The sequence below is a fragment of the Juglans regia genome, unplaced genomic scaffold (genome assembly GCF_001411555.2).
Source record: "Juglans regia cultivar Chandler unplaced genomic scaffold, Walnut 2.0 Scaffold_647, whole genome shotgun sequence".
NCBI classification, from domain to species: Eukaryota; Viridiplantae; Streptophyta; class Magnoliopsida; order Fagales; family Juglandaceae; genus Juglans; species Juglans regia.
In genome coordinates, this window is record NW_023361327.1 from 146,007 (window position 1) to 167,528 (window position 21,522).

The following is a 21,522-nucleotide window of genomic DNA, read 5'->3' on the forward strand; positions in this document are numbered from 1 at the left end:
TCTCTTGTTCTTGTTTCTTGGACTTAATTACTAGTTGGGATAAAACAAGGTTGCTTTGTCTTGATTGAGTCAATTAGTTCTTAAAGAACTTGAGTGGGAAAACTCTTGAGGTAAAAGGCAAAGAGAGTGTGAGACTATTATCGAAAAAAAGCCAATTAAGAGTGAAACACGAGTGGAGTGTCATTATTCGAGTGTAAACACGTGAGGGAGTGTGTGAGGTTTACTTTTTTTTTTTGCCACTAACTTTCTCTTGTGTAGCGCCTAATAATGTCTCATCGGAGTAGCGCATCACCAAGGGGGAGAGCAGATAACTCATCCTTTGTGTTGCAAGCCATGCAACAACAGTTTGAGCGGTTAAACTTGGTGTTGGGTGAAGTGAGGGATAGGATGGATCATCAAGAAGCAGCGATTAGAAATCTACAAGGTAGGAGGGATAGGAGGCGATGTGAGCATAGAGTCGAAAATCAGTATGAGAATGAAGGAGATGGTGGGGAAGAGGAAGATTTAGCATCTGACGTTGGGTCGGGTAGAAATAGAGGAGTTAGGCATGAAAGAGGACTTGAGGGGAATCTAAGGGGTCGGGATGGTGTAGATAGAGACCTTGGTAGCATCAAAATGAAAATACCATCTTTCCAAGGTAGAACTGACCCTGAGGTTTATCTAGAGTGGGAGAAAAAAATAGAGTTGGTGTTTGATTGTCATAATTACTCTGAGGAGAAGAAAGTGAAGTTGGCGGTAATTGAGTTCACTGATTATGCTATTATTTGGTGGGATCAATTAGTGACCAATAGGAGAAGGAATTATGAGAGGCCTATAGAGACATGGGGAGAGATGAAAGCTCTCATGAGGCGGAGATTTGTTCCTAGCCATTACTATAGAGGCCTTTTTCAGAAATTACAAAATCTTACACAGGGGTCTAGGAGTGTGGAGGATTACCATAAGGAGATGGAGGTGGCGATGATTCGGGCTAATGTAGAGGAGGACCGAGAGGCCACCATGGCTAGATTTTTGAGTGGGTTGAATAGGGACATAGCCAATGTAATTGAATTGCAGCATTATGTGGAGATAGAGGACATGGTGCACATGGCTATGAAGGTGGAGAGGCAATTAAAGAGAAAAGGGACAGCAAGGTACACTACGGTTTCTAGCACTACTTGGAAATCAAAATGGGATAGGAATGATCCAGCTGAAGCAAAGAGAAAGACCGAACCACCTAAGGGAAAAGATGAGGGAACTAGCAACAAACCCAAGGTAGAATCCCAACCTTCACGGAATAGAGATATCAAATGTTTTAAGTGTTTGGGTTCAGGGCACATTGCTTCTCAATGTCCAAATAGGAGGGTGATGATTATGCGTGACAATGGGGAGGTGATGACTGAGAGTGAAGATGATAGTGATGAGGTGCCCGAGTTGGATGATGCTAGTGATGATGATGGAGTGGTATACCCTGTGACAGGTGAGTCTCTTGTTGCCAGGCGTGCTCTTAATGCACACATTAAGGTGGATGATGCAGAGCAACAGAGAGAGAACATTTTCCATACTAGATGCCATGTCAACAATAAGGTATGTAGTATGATCATTGATGGAGGGAGTTGTACTAATGTGGCTAGCACTACTTTGGTTGAGAAATTGAATTTACCAACCTTAAAACACTCTAGACCATACAAATTGCAGTGGTTGAATGATTGTGGAGAGGTTAGGGTGGATAAACAAGTGTTAGTTACTTTTTCTATTGGGAAGTATCAAGATGAGGTGCTTTGTGATGTTGTGCCTATGCATGCGGGCCATATTTTGTTGGGGAGGCCGTGGCAGTATGATAGGAGAGTGACACATGATGGGTTCAAGAACATGTACAGCTTTGAAAAGGAGGGCAAAACAATTAAACTTGCTCCTTTAACTCCAAGCCAGGTCTATGAGGACCAATTGAAATTGAAAAGTGAGGTTGCTCAAAAAAGAAAGAGTGAAAATGAGAGTGATCAGAAGAGAAAGAGTGAAAATGAGAGTGATCAAAAAAGGAAGAGTGAAAAAGAGATTGAGCAAAAAAGAAAGAGTGAGAGTGAATATGAGCATAAAAGAAAGAGTGAGAAAGAAAGTAGAGAGGTGGCTGAGAGTAAAGAAAAAATAGTGGAGCCACGAGAGAAAAAAGAAAGAGAGTCTTCTGAGAGAAAAGGAAAGGCAAAAGTGAGTTTCTATGCAAGAGAGAGTGAGGTTAAGAGGGCTTTCTTCGCAGATCGCCCTATGATTTTTCTTGTCTATAAAGAGTCTTATCTTACTCTTGATGAAACTAACCAGTCTCTTCCTAGTTTGGCTGTTTCTTTGTTGCAGGAGTTTGAGGATGTATTCCCGGAGGAGATGCCGAATGAGTTGCCACCCATTAGAGGCATTGAGCACCAGATTGATTTTGTGCCCGGGGCTGCTATTCCAAACCGACCAGCCTATAGGAGTAATCCAGAGGAGACAAAGGAGCTTCAGAGGCAAGTTGAGGATTTGATGAGCAAGGGGTACGTGAGGGAGAGCATGAGCCCTTGTGCAGTACCAGTGCTACTAGTGCCAAAGAAGGATGGGACGTGGAGGATGTGCATTGATTGCAGGGCGGTCAACAATATCACGGTAAAGTATCGCCATCCCATTCCTAGATTGGATGATATGCTTGATGAATTGCATGGTTCATGTATTTTCAGTAAAATTGATCTTAAAAGTGGGTACCATCAAATTAGAATGAAAGAGGGTGATGAATGGAAAACTGCTTTTAAGACTAAGTATGGGCTTTATGAATGGTTGGTTATGCCATTTGGACTTACAAATGCGCCCAGTACTTTCATGAGATTAATGAACCATGTCCTACGTGCATTCATAGGCAAGTTTGTGGTTGTGTACTTTGATGATATCTTAGTGTACAGCAAGAACTTAAATGAACATATTGAGCATTTGAGATATGTGTTTGATGTGTTGAGATGTGAAAAGTTGTATGCTAATTTCAAGAAATGTGCCTTTTGCATGGAAAAAGTTGTTTTTCTTGGTTACGTTGTTAGTACAAAGGGTATTGAGGTGGATGAAGAGAAAGTCAAGGCCATCAAGGAGTGGCCAACGCCAAAAAGCATCACTGAGGTAAGAAGCTTTCATGGGCTAGCTAGCTTTTATCGGCGTTTTGTTAAAGACTTCAGCACCATTGCTGCACCACTCACTGAGGTAATTAAAAAGAATGTTGGGTTTCATTGGGGGGCTAATCAAGAGAATGCTTTTGCCACTATTAAAGAAAGGTTGTGCTCTGCACCTGTGTTAGCATTACCTGATTTTAACAAAGCTTTTGAGATTGAATGTGATGCCTCAGGAATAGGGATTGGAGCCGTTTTGATGCAGGATAGGCGGCCCATAGCCTTCTTCAGTGAAAAGTTAAGTGGGGCATCCCTGAAGTACCCTACTTATGACAAAGAGCTTTATGCTCTTGTTCGTGCATTAGAGACTTGGCAGCACTACCTATGGCCAAGGGAATTTGTGATCCACACCGATCATGAATCATTGAAGCATCTCAAGGGTCAAGGTAAGTTGAATAAAAGGCATGCTAGATGGATGGAATACATTGAGACCTTTCCCTATGTCATCCGTTACAAGCAAGGTAAGGAGAACATTGTTGCTGATGCTCTATCCCGGAGGTATGTACTTCTTACTTCTATGAGTGCCAAAATGCTTGGGTTTGAATACGTGAAAGACATGTATGCCGATGATGCTGATTTTTCAAATGTGTATGTGGCATGTGATAAGGCGGCATTTGGTAAGTTTTACAAGCATGATGGTTATTTGTTTAAAGAAAGCAAACTTTGTCTGCCAAATTGTTCTATGCGTGAGTTATTGGTGCGTGAGGCACATGGTGGGGGATTAATGGGACACTTTGGTGTCAAGAAAACTTTAGACATTTTGCATGAACATTTCTTTTGGCCTAAGATGAAGAGAGATGTTAACCGTATTTGTGGAAGATGCATTACATGTAGAAAGGCCAAATCTAAGGTTTTGCCACATGGGTTGTATACACCCTTACCCGTTCCTAGTGAGCCATGGGTCGACATATCTATGGACTTTGTTTTGGGGCTGCCTAGGACCAAAAGGGGTAGAGATTCTATTTTTGTTGTTGTTGATAGATTCAGTAAGATGGCACATTTCATTCCATGCCATAAAACAGATGATGCAACAAATATAGCTGACTTGTTTTTCAGGGAGATAGTGCGACTCCATGGTGTACCTAGGAGTATTGTTTCTGATAGGGATGTTAAATTCCTTAGCTACTTTTGGAAGGTGTTGTGGGGGAAATTGGGTACTAAGCTCTTATTTTCCACTACTTGTCATCCACAGACTGATGGTCAGACTGAAGTAGTTAATAGGACTTTAACTCAGCTTTTACGCACTGTTGTTCATAAGAATTTAAAAACTTGGGAGGATTGTTTGCCATTTATAGAGTTTGCATATAATAGGACGATGCATACTACTACTTCATACTCTCCTTTTGAAATTGTTTATGGATTTAATCCACTTACTCCTTTGGATTTGATGCCTTTACCTGTTGATGACAGGAGTAGTTTGGATGGACAAAAGAAGGCGGAGTTGGTGAAATCACTTCATGAGAGGGTACGGCTTCAAATTGCCCAAAAGAATGAAAGGGTTGCTTCCCAAGCCAATAAAGGACGAAGGCGTGTCATCTTTGAACCAGGAGATTGGGTTTGGGTTCACATGCGCAAAGAAAGATTCCCAGCCCATAGAAGGACTAAGTTGCATCCTCGAGGAGATGGACCTTTCCAAATTCTTGAGAAAATTAATGACAATGCATATAAAGTGGATCTTCCAGGTGAGTATAAAGTTTCTGCAACTTTCAATGTTTCTGATCTTTCTCCTTTTGATGTAGGTGAAGATTCGAGGTCGAATCCTTTTGAGGAGAGGGGAATGATAGGAACCAAGGTGGGCCTACTCTTAAAGATCCTTTGCAAGTTCCAGATGGGCCAATTACAAGATCAAGGGCCAAGAAGATCAAGGAAGCAATGCAAGGATTGGTGCAATCCACCTGGGATGAAGCCAGCAAGAGCCCAACACTGAAGATGGGTCTGAAAGAAGAAGAACCAGTTTTGATCCACTTTATTCAAGCTGTGGAAGACATGACTTAAACATACGGCCTATCGTTATTGGAGGCTTCCAATTTGGTTAAATGATTTATTTTATTAGTTTAGAATAAGTGGGCTTGAAGATGCTTGGCTCACATGTCTTATTTCTTTTGAACTATGTTTTTGGGAAGGCCTTGTATTTTGGCCATGATATGAACCCGCGGGAATGAAATCCCTTGAACCCACAATCAATTTGAAAACTCCCCAAGAAAGCCAAAATCAAGTCAATGGATGGAGAACCTAGACCCGATGAGAACTCGTTTCAAGAACCTAGATTATATTAAAATCTAGACCCGTTGAAGAACCCGTCTCAAGAACCCAGATTACAAAGGAGGAACGCCACAAAGGTTGTGATTTACCTTTGATAAGTTCAAAAGTTCAATTAAGAACAAGAGGAGTAAAACTCAACTCACAATGAATAAATTCATCAAATTTCATAAACTTCATAATCTGATTAGAATGAGGCTACATAGAGTATTTAAAGGAAAACCTAATGAAACCCTAGCCAAAATAAACCCCCATCTTCCAAAAGTACCCCTGGATGAACAGTGCCGCGGCTACAGTGCCGAGCTACAGTAACTCGGCTACAGTAACCCTAACCCTAGTTCAATAAAATAATAACTTTCCCAACATGCCCTTGCATAAGCCCCCTTAAGTGCTTCCCATAATAAACTCAATTATTCTAAACAAATAAAATAAGTTCTTTAAATGAATTAAATAAGTTGAAACCCTTCAAGAGCCCAAGCCTTTAAGTCTTGTCGTTGCCATCTTCCATAGCTGATCAAATGAATTAAAACTGGATCTTCGTCCTTCAAGCCCCATCTTGAATGTTGGGCTCTTGCTAAACTTGTCCCAAGTGGATTGCATCAATCATTGCATTGTCTCCTTGATCTTCTTGGCCCATCTGGAAGTTGTAAATGATCTTTAAGATTAGGCTCATCTTGGTTCCCATCATTCCCCCTCTCCTCAAGAGGATTCGACCTCGAATCTCCACCTGGATCAAAGGGAAAATGGTTAGTAACATTGAAAATAGTAGAAACATGATACTTACCTGGAAGATCCATTAGACATGCATTTTCAATAATTTGTTCAAGAATTTGGAATAGTCCATCCAAGCTACTCCTATCATCAATTGGTAAAGAGTTTAAATCTGAAGGAGGAAATTGATTAAGTAAACAAACAATTTCAATTGGTGAAAATTTAGTAGTAGCATGAACACTCCAATTATATGTAAACTCAATGAATGGCAAACAATACTCCCACAAATGTTCATGAAGTACATCTAAAGTTTTCCTCGAACCAAAATGACCACTCCAATATGCATGCTCAATGAATGGCAAATGATACTCCCGCAAACATTCATGCAACAAGTCAATGAATGGCAAATGATACTCCCGCAAACGTTCATGCAACAAGTCAATGAATGGCAAATGATACTCCCATAAACGTTTATGCAACATGTCTGAAATCTTATTTTCACGAGAATGACCACTCCAATTATATGCAAACTCAATGAAAAGCAAATGATACTCCCGCAAACGTTCATGCAACACGTCAATGTATGGCAAATGATACTCCCACAAATGTTCATGCAATACATCAATGAATGACAAATGATACTTCCACAAACGTTCGTGCAACAAGTCTTTGAATGGCAAATGGTATTCCCACAAACAGTCATGCAACACAACAAAAGTTTTCCTTACACCAAGGTTACCCAACAAACCAGCATGTCCATCACACACAAGCAACTTATGCATAAAACTAGTAGGCACACAAAATCTAATCTTTCTAAACAAGTACCAATCTAGTTTATAGAACTTACCAAAAGATGCTTTCTCACATGTCCCATACACACTAGCAAAGTCATCATCATTAGCATGCAATTCCTTATCATATTCAAGTCTCAACAATTTTGCATCTAAGATGAAGACAAGGACATACCTTCTTGCTAAAGTATCAACCACAAAATTTTTCATACCTTGTGTGTATTTGAATACATGAGGAAAAGTCTCAATACAATCATCCCGCTTAGCATGCATTCTAGTCAACAACTTACTTTGTCCCTTTAAATGTGTCAATGACTCATGTTTTTTCAAGAAAGGTCGGTTAGGAATTGTCGCACCAGGCACAAAGTCAATGTAGTGCTCTATCTCCCTAATAGGTGGCAATCCACAAAATGCACCACTTGGAAACACGACCTCATATCCCTGCAACAAAGAGACAACAATACTAGGCAAACATACGTCAAGTTCGTTAGGATTAAGACTCGCCTTAGCATAAAAACTCACTTTTGTCTTTCTATTTCTCTCTAAAATCTCCCTTTCTTTTTCCTCTTCTGCCTCCACTCTTTTTGCTTGACTCTCAACCACCTCTATTTTCTTTTTCTCTCTCTCTTTCTTTTGATGTTTCGGCCTCATTCTCTTTTTTCCTCTCACTCTCTTTGTTCTTTTCACTCTCTGTTTTTCTTTCAGTCTCCTCTTTTTTTGAACTCTCGGCCTCACAATTGTTTTTCAACTCATTCTCTCTTTTTCTTGAGGTTTCAGCCTCACCCAAATCTTTTCCCTTTGGTGGTTCGGTCTTCCCCTTTGCTACAACTTGTTCATTTTTGTCCCACATAGATTTCCAAGGAGTACTAGAAACCGAAGTATACCTTGATGTACCCTTTCCTTTTAGCCGCCTCTCCACCTTCATAGCCATGTGCACCATGTCCTCTACCTCCTCATAATGTTGCAACTCAACTACATTGGCTATCTCCCTATTCAACCCCCTCAAAAATCTTGTCATCGTGGCCTCCCGATCCTCCACTACATTAGCCCGAATCATAGCCACCTCCATCTCCTTATGGTAGTCCTCTACACTCCTAGACCCCTGTATAAGATTTTGTAATTTTTTGTAGAGGTCTCTATAGTAGTGGCTAGGTACAAATCTCCGCCTCATGATAGCTTTCAACTCTCTCCATGTTTCTACAGGCCTCTCAAGATTCCTCCTCCTATTGGTCACTAATTGATCCCACCAAACAATCGCATAATCAGTGAACTCAATTACAACCAACTTCACCTTCTTTCTCCTCAGAGTAATTATGACAATCAAACACCAACTCTATTCTTTTCTCCCACTCTAAATAAATTTCAGGGTCAGTTCTACCTTGGAATGATGGTATTTTCATTTTGATGCTCCCAAGATTCTTATCTACTCCATCTCGACCCCCAGAGTTTGCCCTAAGGCCTCTTCCATGCCTAACTCTTCTATGTCTACCCAATCCAACTTCAGATGTTAGCACTTCCTCATCCTCACCATACTCTCCATTCTCATACCCATTCTTAATATTAGGCTCATGTCGCCTCCTATCTTTCTCTGCTTGCAGATTTCTAACCATTGCTTCTTGATTATCCATGCTATTCCTCACTTCACCTAACACCAAGTTCAACCGCTCAAACTCATGTTGCATGGCATGCAACACAAATGATGAGTTATCTACTCGCCCCCTTGGTGATGAGCTACTTCGATGAGACATTACAAGGTGCTGCACAGAAGAATGTTAGTGGTAAAAAAGAAAACCTCACACACTCCCTTACGTGTTTCAACTCGAATAATGACACTCTACTCGTGTTTCACTCTTAATGGCTTTTTCCCGATAATAGTCTCACACTCTCTTGCCTTTTACCTCAATAGTTTTTCCACTCAAGTTCTTTCAGAACTAAATGAACTCAATCAAGACAAGGCAACCTTGTTTTATCCCAACTAGCAATTAGATTCAGGAAACAAGAACAAGAGAAACATGAACGAATAAAAATGACACGAGAATCAATGAAGTTATACGAATGAAAGAGTAGCAATAAGACAAGATACCAACTTGAGTGATGTATGCGGCAGCCCCTTTGATGATAAGGTTCAATCAACAAATTTCTTTCTTTCTCATTGTTGTAACTATGTAGCAACTTTGAATATGCTACCTTCTCTTCTCTTCAACTTCTTCTTTTTTTTTTTTTTTGAATTTTCTTTTCTTTTCTTTTCTTTTCTTTTCCTTTCCTTTCTTTTCTTTTCTTTTCTTTTCCTTTCCTTTCTTTTCTTTTCTTTTCTTTTCCTTTCTTTTCTTTTCTCTAATTCATCCACAAACAACAATATTCAATTGTGAAAACCAACCAATTGAATTCAAACACACAAACATGGACAATGAAATAGAAAAGAATCAATGGAACGACCCTCCAAGCAATTGACAAACTTAGAGATGCAGAAACCCTAGAATTTTGAAACCCTAGGTGATGCAAATTTCAGCCAAACCCAAAACCTTAAGAATTTCGGCAGCCTACTTTTTGTTTCTATTTTTTTTTTTTTTTGGCAACTCTAGAACAATGAAGCCCTGGAATTAAATTTAAGGATGCTAAAATTAAAAGATAGAATCAGACCTGATTGGAAACCTTGCTCTGAATACCAAATGATATGAACCCGCGGGAATGAAATCCCTTGAACCCACAGTCAATTTGAAAACTTCCCAAGAAAGCCAAAATCAAGTCAAGGATGGAGAATCTAGACCCGATGAGAACTCGTTTCAAGAACCTAGATTATATTAAAATCTAGACCCGTTGAAGAACCCGCCTCAAGAACCCAGATTACAAAGGAGGAACGCCACAAAGGTTGTGATTTACCTTTGATAAGTTCAAAAGTTCAATTAAGAACAAGAGGAGTAAAACTCAACTCACAATGAATAAATTCATCAAATTTCATAAACTTCATGATCTGATTAAAATGAGGCTACATAGAGTATTTAAAAGAAAACCTAATGAAACCCTAGCCAAAATAAACCCCCATCTTCCAAAAGTACCCCTGGATGAACAGTGTCGCGGCTACAGTGCCGAGCTACAGTAACTCGGCTACAGTAACCCTAACCCTAATTCAATAAAATAATAACTTTCCCAACATGCCCTTGCATAAGCCCCCTTAAGTGCTTCCCATAATAAACTCAATTATTCTAAACAAATAAAATAATTTCTTTAAATGAATTAAATAAGTTGAAACCCTTCAAGAGCCCAAGCCTTTAAGTCTTGTCGTTGCCATCTTCCATAGCTGATCAAATGAATTAAAACTGGATCTTCGTCCTTCAAGTCTCATCTTGAATGTTGGGCTCTTACAACTTGTCCATGGGATTGCATCAATCATTGCATTGTCTCCTTGATCTTCTTGGCCCATCTGGAAGTTGTAAATGATCTTTAAGATTAGGCTCATCTTGGTTCCCATCAAAACTCCTGCAAAAGAGAAACAATATTGCTCGGCAAAGCACCGACGAGATCATTAGTACATAAAAGAGCCTCCTTGTACATGAGTACAATAAGGGGCTGGTGTGAAAATAATGCTCTCTTGATCTCACTTTTTTTTGCAATGTAATTGAATTTCTCCTCTCTTGCTTTCACTATAGCCGAAATCCTCTCTCTTTCTTTTTCACTCTGATCAATCTTTTTCTCTCCCTTTTTTTTTAAGTTTTTTTTTTCAATTTCGGCTTTCCTTTCCTTTTTTTTTTTTTTTTTCATTCGAACTTTGTAACTTTAATTGGTCCTCCCTGACCTGTTTTGGAGTTAATGGCACAAGAGTAATAGGTTGCCTATTAAGAGTGAAGGAATACTTATTTGTGAATCCATCATGCGTAACCCTCAGATCATACTGCCATGGTCTTCCCAACAGTAAATGGCATGCGTGCATAGGAACCACATCACAAAGCACCTCATCCTCATATTTGCCAATGGATAATGCCACCAACACTTGTCTTGTCACCTTGATTTCCCCACATTCATTCAACCACTGAAGCCGGTAAGGTTGAGGATGTTTCAAGGTAGTTAAAGCCAATTTCTCCACCAAATAAGTGCTGGCTACATTTGTGCAACTCCCACCATCGATAATGACACTGCAAACTTTGTTATTTACAAAGCACCGAGTATGAAACAAGTTCTCCCTTTGGTTACTTTCTTCCTCCTTATCCTGCACATTGAGAACTCGCCTTGCAACCAATAAATCTCCAACCACAGCATTTTGCTCATCATCAGCATCCTCCATAGATGGCATATCATCATTATCTACTTCTTCCTCATTTTCTGACTCAATCTCTCCTTGGGCATTTATCACCATCACCCTCTTGTTTACACACTGGCTGGCTATATGTCCGCGCCCCTGACATTTAAAACATTTAATATCACGTGTTTTAGAACTTGAAGTCTCGATTGTACCTGAAGTAGTGGCGGTCTTTAAGTTGGCATTCTTAGAGGATTCAAATTTTGGCTTCTTTTGTTGGTGCTCATCCCTTTTTGGAGTTGTCTTCCACGAGCTGGTTGTAGCCATAGGCAGTCCCCTCCTAGCCAATCCCTTTCGTTTGAATTGTTCCTTCACCTTTATGGCTTGATGCACCATATCTGTCAACTCAACATAGTGCTGCATCTCGACTATATCCGCAATCTCACGATTTAAACCGTGCAAAAACCTAGCCATGGTGGCTTCCCTGTCCTCTTCTACATTAGCCCGGATCATAGCTACCTCCATCTCCTTGTAATACTCATCCACACTTTTAGATCCTTGAATTAACCTCTGTAATTTTTGATACAATCCCCTATAATAGTGGCTGGGTACAAAACGCTTCCTCATAAGCATTTTCATTTCCTCCCAAGTGTCCAGGGGTGGCTCTCTATTCCTCCTCCTATTAATCAGTAATTGATCCCACCACACAATGGCATAATCGGTAAATTCAATCGCAGCCAACTTAACCTTCTTTATCTCTAAGTAGTTGTGACAATCAAAAACCATCTCCATTTTAGTTTCCCACTCCAAATAAACTTCAGGATCATTTTTACCTTGAAAAGATGGGATTTTAATCTTTATATTTCCTAAATCGTTATCCCTCCTAGGCCTACCCATCCTAGCTTCTCTATTTCTGTACCCACGCTCAATCCTGCCTCGGTTCAAATATTGCTCATCAAACTCCTCCGACTCCGCCTCTCCATCAACATTCCGCCAAGGACCATGCCCACCATGCTGCCTATTGTGGATGTCATGTTGCTGGCCCCTAGGAGTTTCTGCTTCTACGCTGTCCAACCTTTCGTGAATAGGTTCTAATTCAGCCCTCAACATACGCCTCATCTCTCCTAACATCGCTTGCAATTGGAGGTTTGGAACTGGAGGTTGTCGAAATTCTTCGGTTGTGTCTTCTTCTTGATTATTAGACATGTTTTAAAATCTGCAAACAAAGTTAGAATCCTCACAAGCACTCCCTCACGTGTTTCACTCAAGAATTGATACACTTGCACTCGTGTTTTCACTCTAAACGGCTTTTACCCTCATATGGTCTCGCACACTCTTGCCTTTTTCCACTCTACTGTGTCTTCTTTAGTAGAAAATCGAACTTCAAGAAACTTATTCAAAATAATCCAGCAGCAATTCAGAAAATAAACAACCAAAACTCATCAAAAGTTCAAGTACTTGAATAAGATGAGATACAAGATTGAAAGGAAGAAGTTTTCTTACTGGAATCGTGTACCTTTTTTTTTTATTTTTTATAATATCTTAGAACCAAAGCTCTGATACCAAAATGATATGAACTCCACCAACAATTGTGACGAAACTCGATAACAATGATGGCTTGGAACCCCAAGATTGTATTGACAAGATTTGTTGAGCCTTGACCAGTCACCCAACTAGATGAAAACCAAGACTACGAAGGATTGAAAACGCCACACCAAGAAATCAGAATCAAGGTGATAAGTTTGGAGCTTGAACGCCACAAGATTAACTTGATAAGTTCAAAGAGTTCTTTGAAGAACCAAGAGGAACACAAGACGTCACAAAGACAAATAAGCTTCTGAAATTTCCAATCTGATATTAAAACTCGAAATAACCCCTCTATATACTTGGAACAACCCTCCAAGAATAGGAAAAGTCATAACTACAGCTTTAAAAGCAACACAAATATTAACATAACAAGTCCCACGAAATTTAGGCCTCTTTGACTTCTAGAGGCAGCCAGAAATGACTAAATGACTAAATTCAATGTATTTCACGTACCCAGGCAAGACCAAGTTCATTCACCTATTTAATATTCTTGAAACTTAACAAATTCACGTCCTTTAATGGTCAGACCATTCATCATATTTATATGTGCTAATTAGCCTCATCAATTGCCTTGATAACATGGACTAAGTCTTGAATATTATTTGAGCCCATCTTGGTCTTTTTAGAATCAGCCCAATTTTCTTGGATTAGCCCATTTAGTGCTTCCTTGAAACGTTTGGCTCTAAGTCTTGTAATTGGGCCACTAGGAAGTGACAAAGGGTCTTGTGCAAATTCAGCTCCATTCCCACTTGTATGATCAGCATGTCCAGCTCCTTGGTTTGCATCAAAATCCTTCCATGATTTTTGATTGCTTACTTTGTTATCTCTTGGTTGTTTGTTTGAATATGTTAATATGATCTTGAGTAACTCTAAGGGAGGAATTATATGCTTCGGATTTGTAATGAAATTGCCATGAAATATGTATATGAGCTTCGGTTTTCACATGATTGAGGTTGATGGTATATGCAACATGATGTTTCGGTTTAAACATGCTTTAGAAGTTTCAGACTTAGCCAAAAATCTATGACTTCATGTCTTTGATTTCTATGATATACGTTCGAGGATTGGAACATATTTATGAGATGAATCTTCATGTTTTTGTGCCTATGAGTTTTGGCCTAAGCATGTTCTCATGATTCCATGTATGTGTTATGATATCTCATATGATGTATGTTATTATGCTATGAAAAGAACATGTTATGATTGGTTATTTCATGCGCAGCATTTCGCATGTGATATGTCAAGTATGAGTAAGCATGTTTAAGTCTCATGTCACATGAATTTGAGGAAGAAGTGTTTTCAAAGAAGTGTTTTCAAATAGGTGTTTTCAAATAAGTGTTTCCAGAAAAATGTTTTCAAAGAAAAAGTTTTATCACGACCCCAAGTGCTAGGGCGGGGGGAATGTCCTAATAGAACTCCTCTGTCCACTCTGGAGCGCTTGAGAATGGAATGGTAACTCTTGGTTCAACAAAGCATCATCGACGAGCCTCGAATGGATTCTTTTCAAAGGATGTCGGAGCAAGGAAGCACCTAATGCTAGTTGGTGCATAAGGCATGTAACTTGATGTAGTAAGGTCGAGTTAATATGAATCTCTGTTCATGACATATTCATCACGGTGTATGGACTGTTGATGGTGTGGTAACTAGCAGGAACATGCGGTGCAAAGGGGAACCATGTTGTGTCCACCGTCTAAACAAGGATAAGATCAAAGAGCTAATAAGCTAATGATCACTTGATGAAATTCTCGTGATATGATAAGGATCACTCGTTGCAAATCTTGTGATATGTTCTATTAAGACAAGTTTTGTATAAGTTCACGTGAATAAGAAAAAGTTATGAAGTTTTGACGAATACCTCAAGTCTCTGTTATAAGGCATTTGAAAATAGTCAAGTACATATGTCCATGCACGCATTTCATGATATACCTTATGTATGCTTGTGTTAAACTGTGGTATGTTGCATGATTACAAATTGAGATTTCTTGAAATCTCATTGTAGTAGTTTCCACTACCATTCTCCAACCAGAATGGTAGAAGTTGTGACAGATTTAGTAAACAACGACCATGACCAAGAGGAAGAGAACGACACCTCCCCCAGAGAGGATTGTGCCTAAGATGATTGTGAATCGGCCCAAGCCCTCCATCCTAGAGCGATTCGAGGCCACTGATCGGGAGATCACTGGTATACTTGAATTTATTGCAGAGTTCAAGCAGTGTAACAACTGGGACAAGGATAAGGCTTTGGAAAAATGTGTGAAGCTTGAATCTTTTTGATAAGTACGGGAGTTTAAGTATTTTGAAAGAGAAAAAAAAAGAGGCAACAATATTATGGTCAACTTTTGTGGATTTATGTTGTTTTGACGAGATCCTGGGTTTTGGAAATTTTAAACTATGCTTTATGCTTTTGGCATATTACGCCTTTATGGCTCATGTTTACATTTGGACAATGTTTGGGGTTATATTATTAGTATGGTGCCATGTGCTTTGCAATTGCTTATCGCGTTGCTTAGTTTATCCGACTTTTATTAACTTTCCGCTGCTACGCTAGCATATTGCTAGTGTACTTAGATGCATAGCATATTATCTGTTATGTACGAGGGATGTGTAGCCTTGTGTTACATGTCCCAACGTTTCAGTCATCGTCCAATCCCAAGAGGGGGATGGGGGCGCCACATTATTTTTGTAGTCTTATGTTGTGCATCACAAAATTCCTTTGAAAACACAAGGTAAATATGGAACCTATATGAAAAAAATTATTTTTTTAATAGTGGACCCCACTCTTTTTCAAAGGTACTGAACTTGCATACCCGAAAATTGAATCTAGCATTACTCTTACCAAAATAACAATGCTTAGCACTGTCCCCCATTAGGGAAAAATTAAAACATGAATGGTGACAAACTAAGTGAATCTATCATGGGCGGCTCAATATATTTTGTGGTCTAAGGCAAGCCATTAACATGAGGCTATGATTTAAAAATGGTAATAAGATTAAAATATAAATAATGATTTTATTTAAAATTGGACTTAATTTTTTAGATGCAAAACTATTATTATTGGTTTGCTTAATAATCTATATAAGCAATATAACAATTTAAAAGAGAATCTATAGAGTAGTAAATCATCATTTTGCCACTTCTATTCGAGTTTTTCACGTTGTTTGAAAACTTTGAACATTTTGGGTAAGATTTCTTAGAGTAAAACTTCTACATTTGCTGGTTCTTTTTTTTTTTTTAAACCAAATTTTGCCATTTAAGTTTGTTTTGAACATTAAGGTTGTTTTGAACATTTAAGGTTCTTAGAGTAAAACTTCTATATATATTTTGGAGGCCAGCTTAAGATGGGGAGGACCTTAGATAAGGTCCTTGGTTGATTACCCCTTGAGTCAGCTATGTGAGAGCTGTTAGCACTCCTTCACTAGTCTCCTTGTTAAGGAAAATCCTACTCAAACTCCCCCACCTCTAAGGGATCTGTAAAATCTACAGTTATGAAATTTGGCACCGTAGTGGGACTACCATAACTAGATTAGATCTCACTACAACAAATTTAATTTTTTGCGATGAAATGAAATTCGTCCCAAACATTCAGTTTTAGGGAAGAAATTAATGTTTTGTCCCAGAAAGTCCTAGTAGTCCGATATGCATTTGAATTTTTTTTTTTTTGTTCAACAGCTTGATTTGAGATGAAAATATAATGTCCCCCAAATGGGTTTACCGTTCGAACATATCGTCTTTCGTTGGAATGAAGAAATTTTCCCATTCAAAAGGCTAATAGTAGTTTGAATGGACATGTTGGTGGGAGAATTGCATAATTCGAACAAAAATATATAAAATCACATAATTCGAACAAAAATATATAATTTTTTTAAAGGAAATTAGGTAGTTTGAACAAAGAATCAACGACATTTGAACTAAGTCTTGTAGTAATGGTTTTCGATACATATTTTATTCTTGAGTTTCTTGACAAACATAATGATATGAACTCCACCAACAATTGTAATGAAACCTGATAACAAAGAAGATGGCTTGGAACTCCAAGATCGTATTGACAAGATTTGTTGAGCCTTGACCAGTCACCCAACTAGATGAAAACCAAGACTACGAAGGATTGAAAACGCCACACCCAGAAATCAGAATCAGGGTAATAAGTTTGGAGCTTGAACGCCACAAGATTAACTTGATAAGTTCAAAGAGTTCTTTGAAGAACCAAGAGGAACACAAGACCTCACAAAGACAAATAAGCTTCTGAAATTTCAAATCTCATATTAAAACTCGAAATAACCCCTCTATATACTTGGAACAACCCTCCAAGAATAGGAAAAGTCATAACTACAGCTTTAAAAGCAACACAAAATATTAACATAACAAGTCTCACGATTTTTAGGCCTCTTGGACTTTTAGAGGCAGCCACAAATGACTAAATGACTAAATTCAATGTATTTCACGTACCCAGGCAAGACCAAGTTCATTTACCTATTTAATATTCTTGAAAATTAACAAATTCACGTCCTTTAATGGTCAGACCATTCATCATATTTCTATGTGCTAATTAGCCTCTTCAATTGCCTTGATGACATGGACTAAGTCTTGAATATTATTTGAGCCCTTCTTGGTCTTTTTAGAATTAGCCCAATTCTCTTGGATTAGCCCATTTAATGCTTCCTTGAAACGTTTGGCTCTAAGTCTTGTAATTGGGCCACTAGGAAGTGACAAAGGGTCTTGTGCAAATTCAGCTCCATTCCCACTTGATTGATCAGCATGTCCAACTCCTTGGTTTGCATCACATAAAATATGAAACTAAAAAATTATATTATAAATATGGTGCAGGTTAGTAAATTATAGTTTTTAAAAAGATGAAAATGTTATTCGTGTGAGATAATTTTTAAAGAGAAGAGTTTATCTATTTTTTGGAAAACATGTATTTCATTAATTTGACTTGACTAGTTTGATAAAATGTCAATCAACAGGTTAGAAACTATGACAACTTCGCATATCATCTTAGAAAATTAGAAAATACGTTTCAGAAGAGGAAGAGTTCATGGAGCGTGAGAGACGCACCGAAACTTCTTCGAGGAACAGAGACTGGGGAAAGGAAATCCTCCACTAGAAGGAGAACAAGCTATAGCGGAGGCTATCTGCTAAATGATGGAAATAGTATAGCAGTATATAGTCCAAGGGTAAAGTAATATGCAAGAGCCACTGAGAGGCAAGGTCGTGGTTGTCCCTAGGAAAAGTTTCTCATATATCGGTACTCGAATTTTATGGGCATGAAAGGGCACTAAGAACCAACAAGGGTCTCGTCGACTTGGAGAGAACCTTCAATATTAGCAGATGGACAAAGGAACAGAAGGTCCGGTACGCTAGACACCTGCTCCCAGGGGAGGCCGACATATGGTGGGATACTAAGAGACTGCTACTCATATGGGAGCTTGGGAACATTGCTTGATGCAAACCAAGGAGCTGGACATGCTGATCATACAAGTGGGAATTGAGCTGAATTTGCAAAAGACCCTTTGTCACTTCCTAGTGGCCCAATTACAAGACTTAGAGCCAAACGATTCAAGGAAGCACTAAATGGGCTAATCCAAGAGAATTGGGCTGATTCTAAAAAGACCAAGATGGGCTCAAATAATATTCAAGACTTAGTCCATGTCATCAAGGCAATTGAAGAGGCTAATTAGCACATAGAAATATGATGAATGGTCTGACTATTAAAGGACGTGAATTTGTTAAGTTTCAAGAATATTAAATAGGTGAATGAACTTGGTCTTGCCTGGGTACGTGAAATACATTGAATTTAGTCATTTTGTCATTACTGGCTGCCTCTAGAAGTCCAAGAGGCCTAAAATTCGTGGGACTTGTTATGTCAATATTTGTGTTGCTTTTAAAGCAGTAGTTATGACTTTTCCTATTCTTGGAGGGTTGTTCCAAATATATAAAGGGGTTATTTCGAGTTTTAATATCAGATTTGAAATTTCAGAAGCTTATTTGTCTTTGTGAGGTCTTTGTGTTCCTCTTGGTTCTTCAAAGAACTCTTTGAACTTATCAAGTTAATCTTGTGGCGTTCAAGCTCCAAACTTATCACCTTGATTCTGATTTCTTGGTGTGGCGTTTTCAATCCTTCGTAGTCTTGGTTTTTCATCTAGTTCGGTGACTGGTCAAGGCTCAACAAATCTTGTCAATACGATCTTGGGGTTCCAAGCCATCATTGTTATTGGGTTTCATCACAATTGTTGGTGGAGTTCATATCATTGCTGCTCTCACATGGGAGAGATTTAAGGAATAGTTCGACAATAGATTATTCTCCGAGTCCACCAAACAAAAGAAGGCTCAAGAGTTCACCAACTTGGTGCAAGGCAATTAGACTGTGGAGCAGTACGCGGCTTGCTTCATGGAGTTGGGAAGGTTTGCCTCGCATTTAATTACAACTGAGAATATGCAGGCCTAGAAGTTTCAAGGAGGTCTACAACCAAAATCTGTAGTCGCCTACACAAGGATTGAGAGTTTCCTAGATCTAGTGAATGTTGCTTTGATAGCCAAGGTGGAGAAGAGGAATTTGATCACTCAGATCAACACATAATGAAATAAGGCGATGCCCTACCCACTAGGAGGAGGTACGGAAAAGAAAAGTGTTCTCATCCCCATGGATAAAGAAAAGGGCATAATGATTGGAAATCCAACACCTCTCACGTCGCCGCCGTATCGAAGGTGTGGGCAAAGGCATAGCAAAGAATGTCATTTGACCACGGAAGCCTATTTTAAGAGTGGTGCCTAGTGAGGAAGCAGAACCCAATGGCAACCCCAAGACCCCAATAAAATCTAAAGTCTACGTCATCACTCCAGGAGAAGCGAATTTGGAAGCTAACGAAGCAATCAATGCCAAAGAGATTACTAGAATCCCATAAACCCTACCTTGTTTGAGTAGTTGGTTAATTGAGTTCCTTAGGTAATTGTAGTTATCTTGCTATGGAAGATTAAATTGTTGCAATACTTGGCCTATGCATTATTTGATTCTAGAGTGTCACGGTCCTTTATATCTACTACTTTTATACCATAGTGTGATTTGATTCTGGAGCCTTTACCTCATAAGGTTTTGGTAGCTATTCCGGATGGAACCATAGTTGGGTGTGCACGTGCAGTTAAGGACTGCCCATTAGAAGTTGTAGGCTTTGTGCTAAAGGCTAACCTAATCATCTTTCATTTGATGGAATTCGACATAATTCTAGGAATGGATTGGTTGTTTAGACACCATGCTAAGATTGATTGTCGAAAAAGGAAAGTAGTATTCGAACTACCCATTGTCGATAGGATTTGCTACATTGGAAAACCTATCAAAGTATCCCCATTAATGATTACAGCTTGTCAAGCTAAGAAATGTATTCTACAAGGTGCAACCACCTACCTGTTAGTTGTGGTGGATAAGGCAAAGGAACTAATAGGAGTACGGGGAGTACCCATAATAGAGGATTTCCCCAAAGTATTTGCTGATGATTTTCCTAGATTGCCCTCAGAAAGAGAATGAAATTTATCGTAGATCTAGAACCAACAACCGCCTCGATACATAGAGCGACTTATAGAATGGCCCCTACAGAAGTAAAGGAGTTGAAAGCCCAAATTGAGGAGCTCTTGGAAAAGGGCTTTATTCAACCTAGTTCATGGTTTCCACTTGAGAAAATTTGAGCACACATGCATCCATAGAGGTTAGATTTGAAATCACATATAAGCCTGTATAGATGCATGCCATGGTTGGTTCATTTTGACATAGATGTGATTTGATTCTTGCAATTATAAGGGCATAAATGATTTTAGAACATACAAAATGTGAGGTATGTGAATTTTGATCAATTTTGGGGCTCAAATGCAAATAGTGAAAATTTAGGACCATAGTGACAATTTTGCAAAGTATAGGGGCAGTTTTGTAAATATTGATTTGTGAACCCTTTTGATTATGAACATCTTCCTTAGTTGTGTAATTCCTAACTTAGAAGAATATGTGGCGCCCTCATCCCTCGCTCCCCCACTTGGGATTGGACGGTGATTGAAACACCGAGACAAGTAACGCAAGGCTACACACCTCTCATATATGACAGATAATATGCTATGCACCTAAGTATACTTGCAGTATGCAATAACACAGAAACGGAAAAATAGTGAAAATTTAGGGCCTTAGTGACAATTTTGCAAATTATAGGGGAAATTTTGTAAATATTGATTTGTGAACCCTTTTGATTATAAATATCTTCCTTAGTGGTGTAATTCCTAACTTAGAATATGTGGCGCCCTCAGAAACGGTGACTGAAACGCCAGGATAAGTAACACAAGGTTACACATCCCTCATACATGACAGATAGATAATATGCTATGCACCTAAGTATATTAGCAGTATGCAATAACACAACAACGGAAAAATAGTAAAAGTCGGATAATCCAAGCAATGCAATAAGTAATTGTAAAGCACATAGCACCGTACTAACAAAATATCCCAATATTATCCAAAATCATAAACATGTTTCATAAAGATATAGCATCCCAAAAGCATAGAGTATAGTTTAAGACTGCATTTGGAGGTTGAGCTAAGCTCAGCTGAGTTAAGTTCTTTATGAATAATAGTGAGTTGAGTAGTGGTGATAGGAACCAAGGTGGGCCTACTCTTAAAGATCCTTTGTAAGTTTCAGATGGGCCAATTACAAGATCAAGGGCCAAGAAGATCAAGGAAGCAATGCAAGGATTGGTGCAATCCACTTGGGATGAAGCTAGCAAGAGCCCAACACTGAAGATGGGTCTGAAA

At 38.9% G+C, this 21,522-nt stretch overlaps 1 protein-coding gene across 1 annotated transcript; it reads left to right on the forward strand.

Moving 5' to 3' along the window:
• Positions 1 to 711: 711 nt before the first annotated feature.
• On the forward strand, positions 712 to 7,260 carry LOC118346057 (the record flags this gene model as incomplete). The annotated part of the gene is given in 7 exon segments (XM_035687068.1): positions 712 to 1,824; positions 2,326 to 2,574; positions 3,022 to 3,657; positions 3,787 to 4,567; positions 4,706 to 4,900; positions 4,903 to 5,039; positions 7,252 to 7,260. Coding segments are annotated over 7 exon segments (3,120 nt in total), but the record flags the coding sequence as incomplete, so codon positions are not given.
• Positions 7,261 to 21,522: the final 14,262 nt, after the last annotated feature.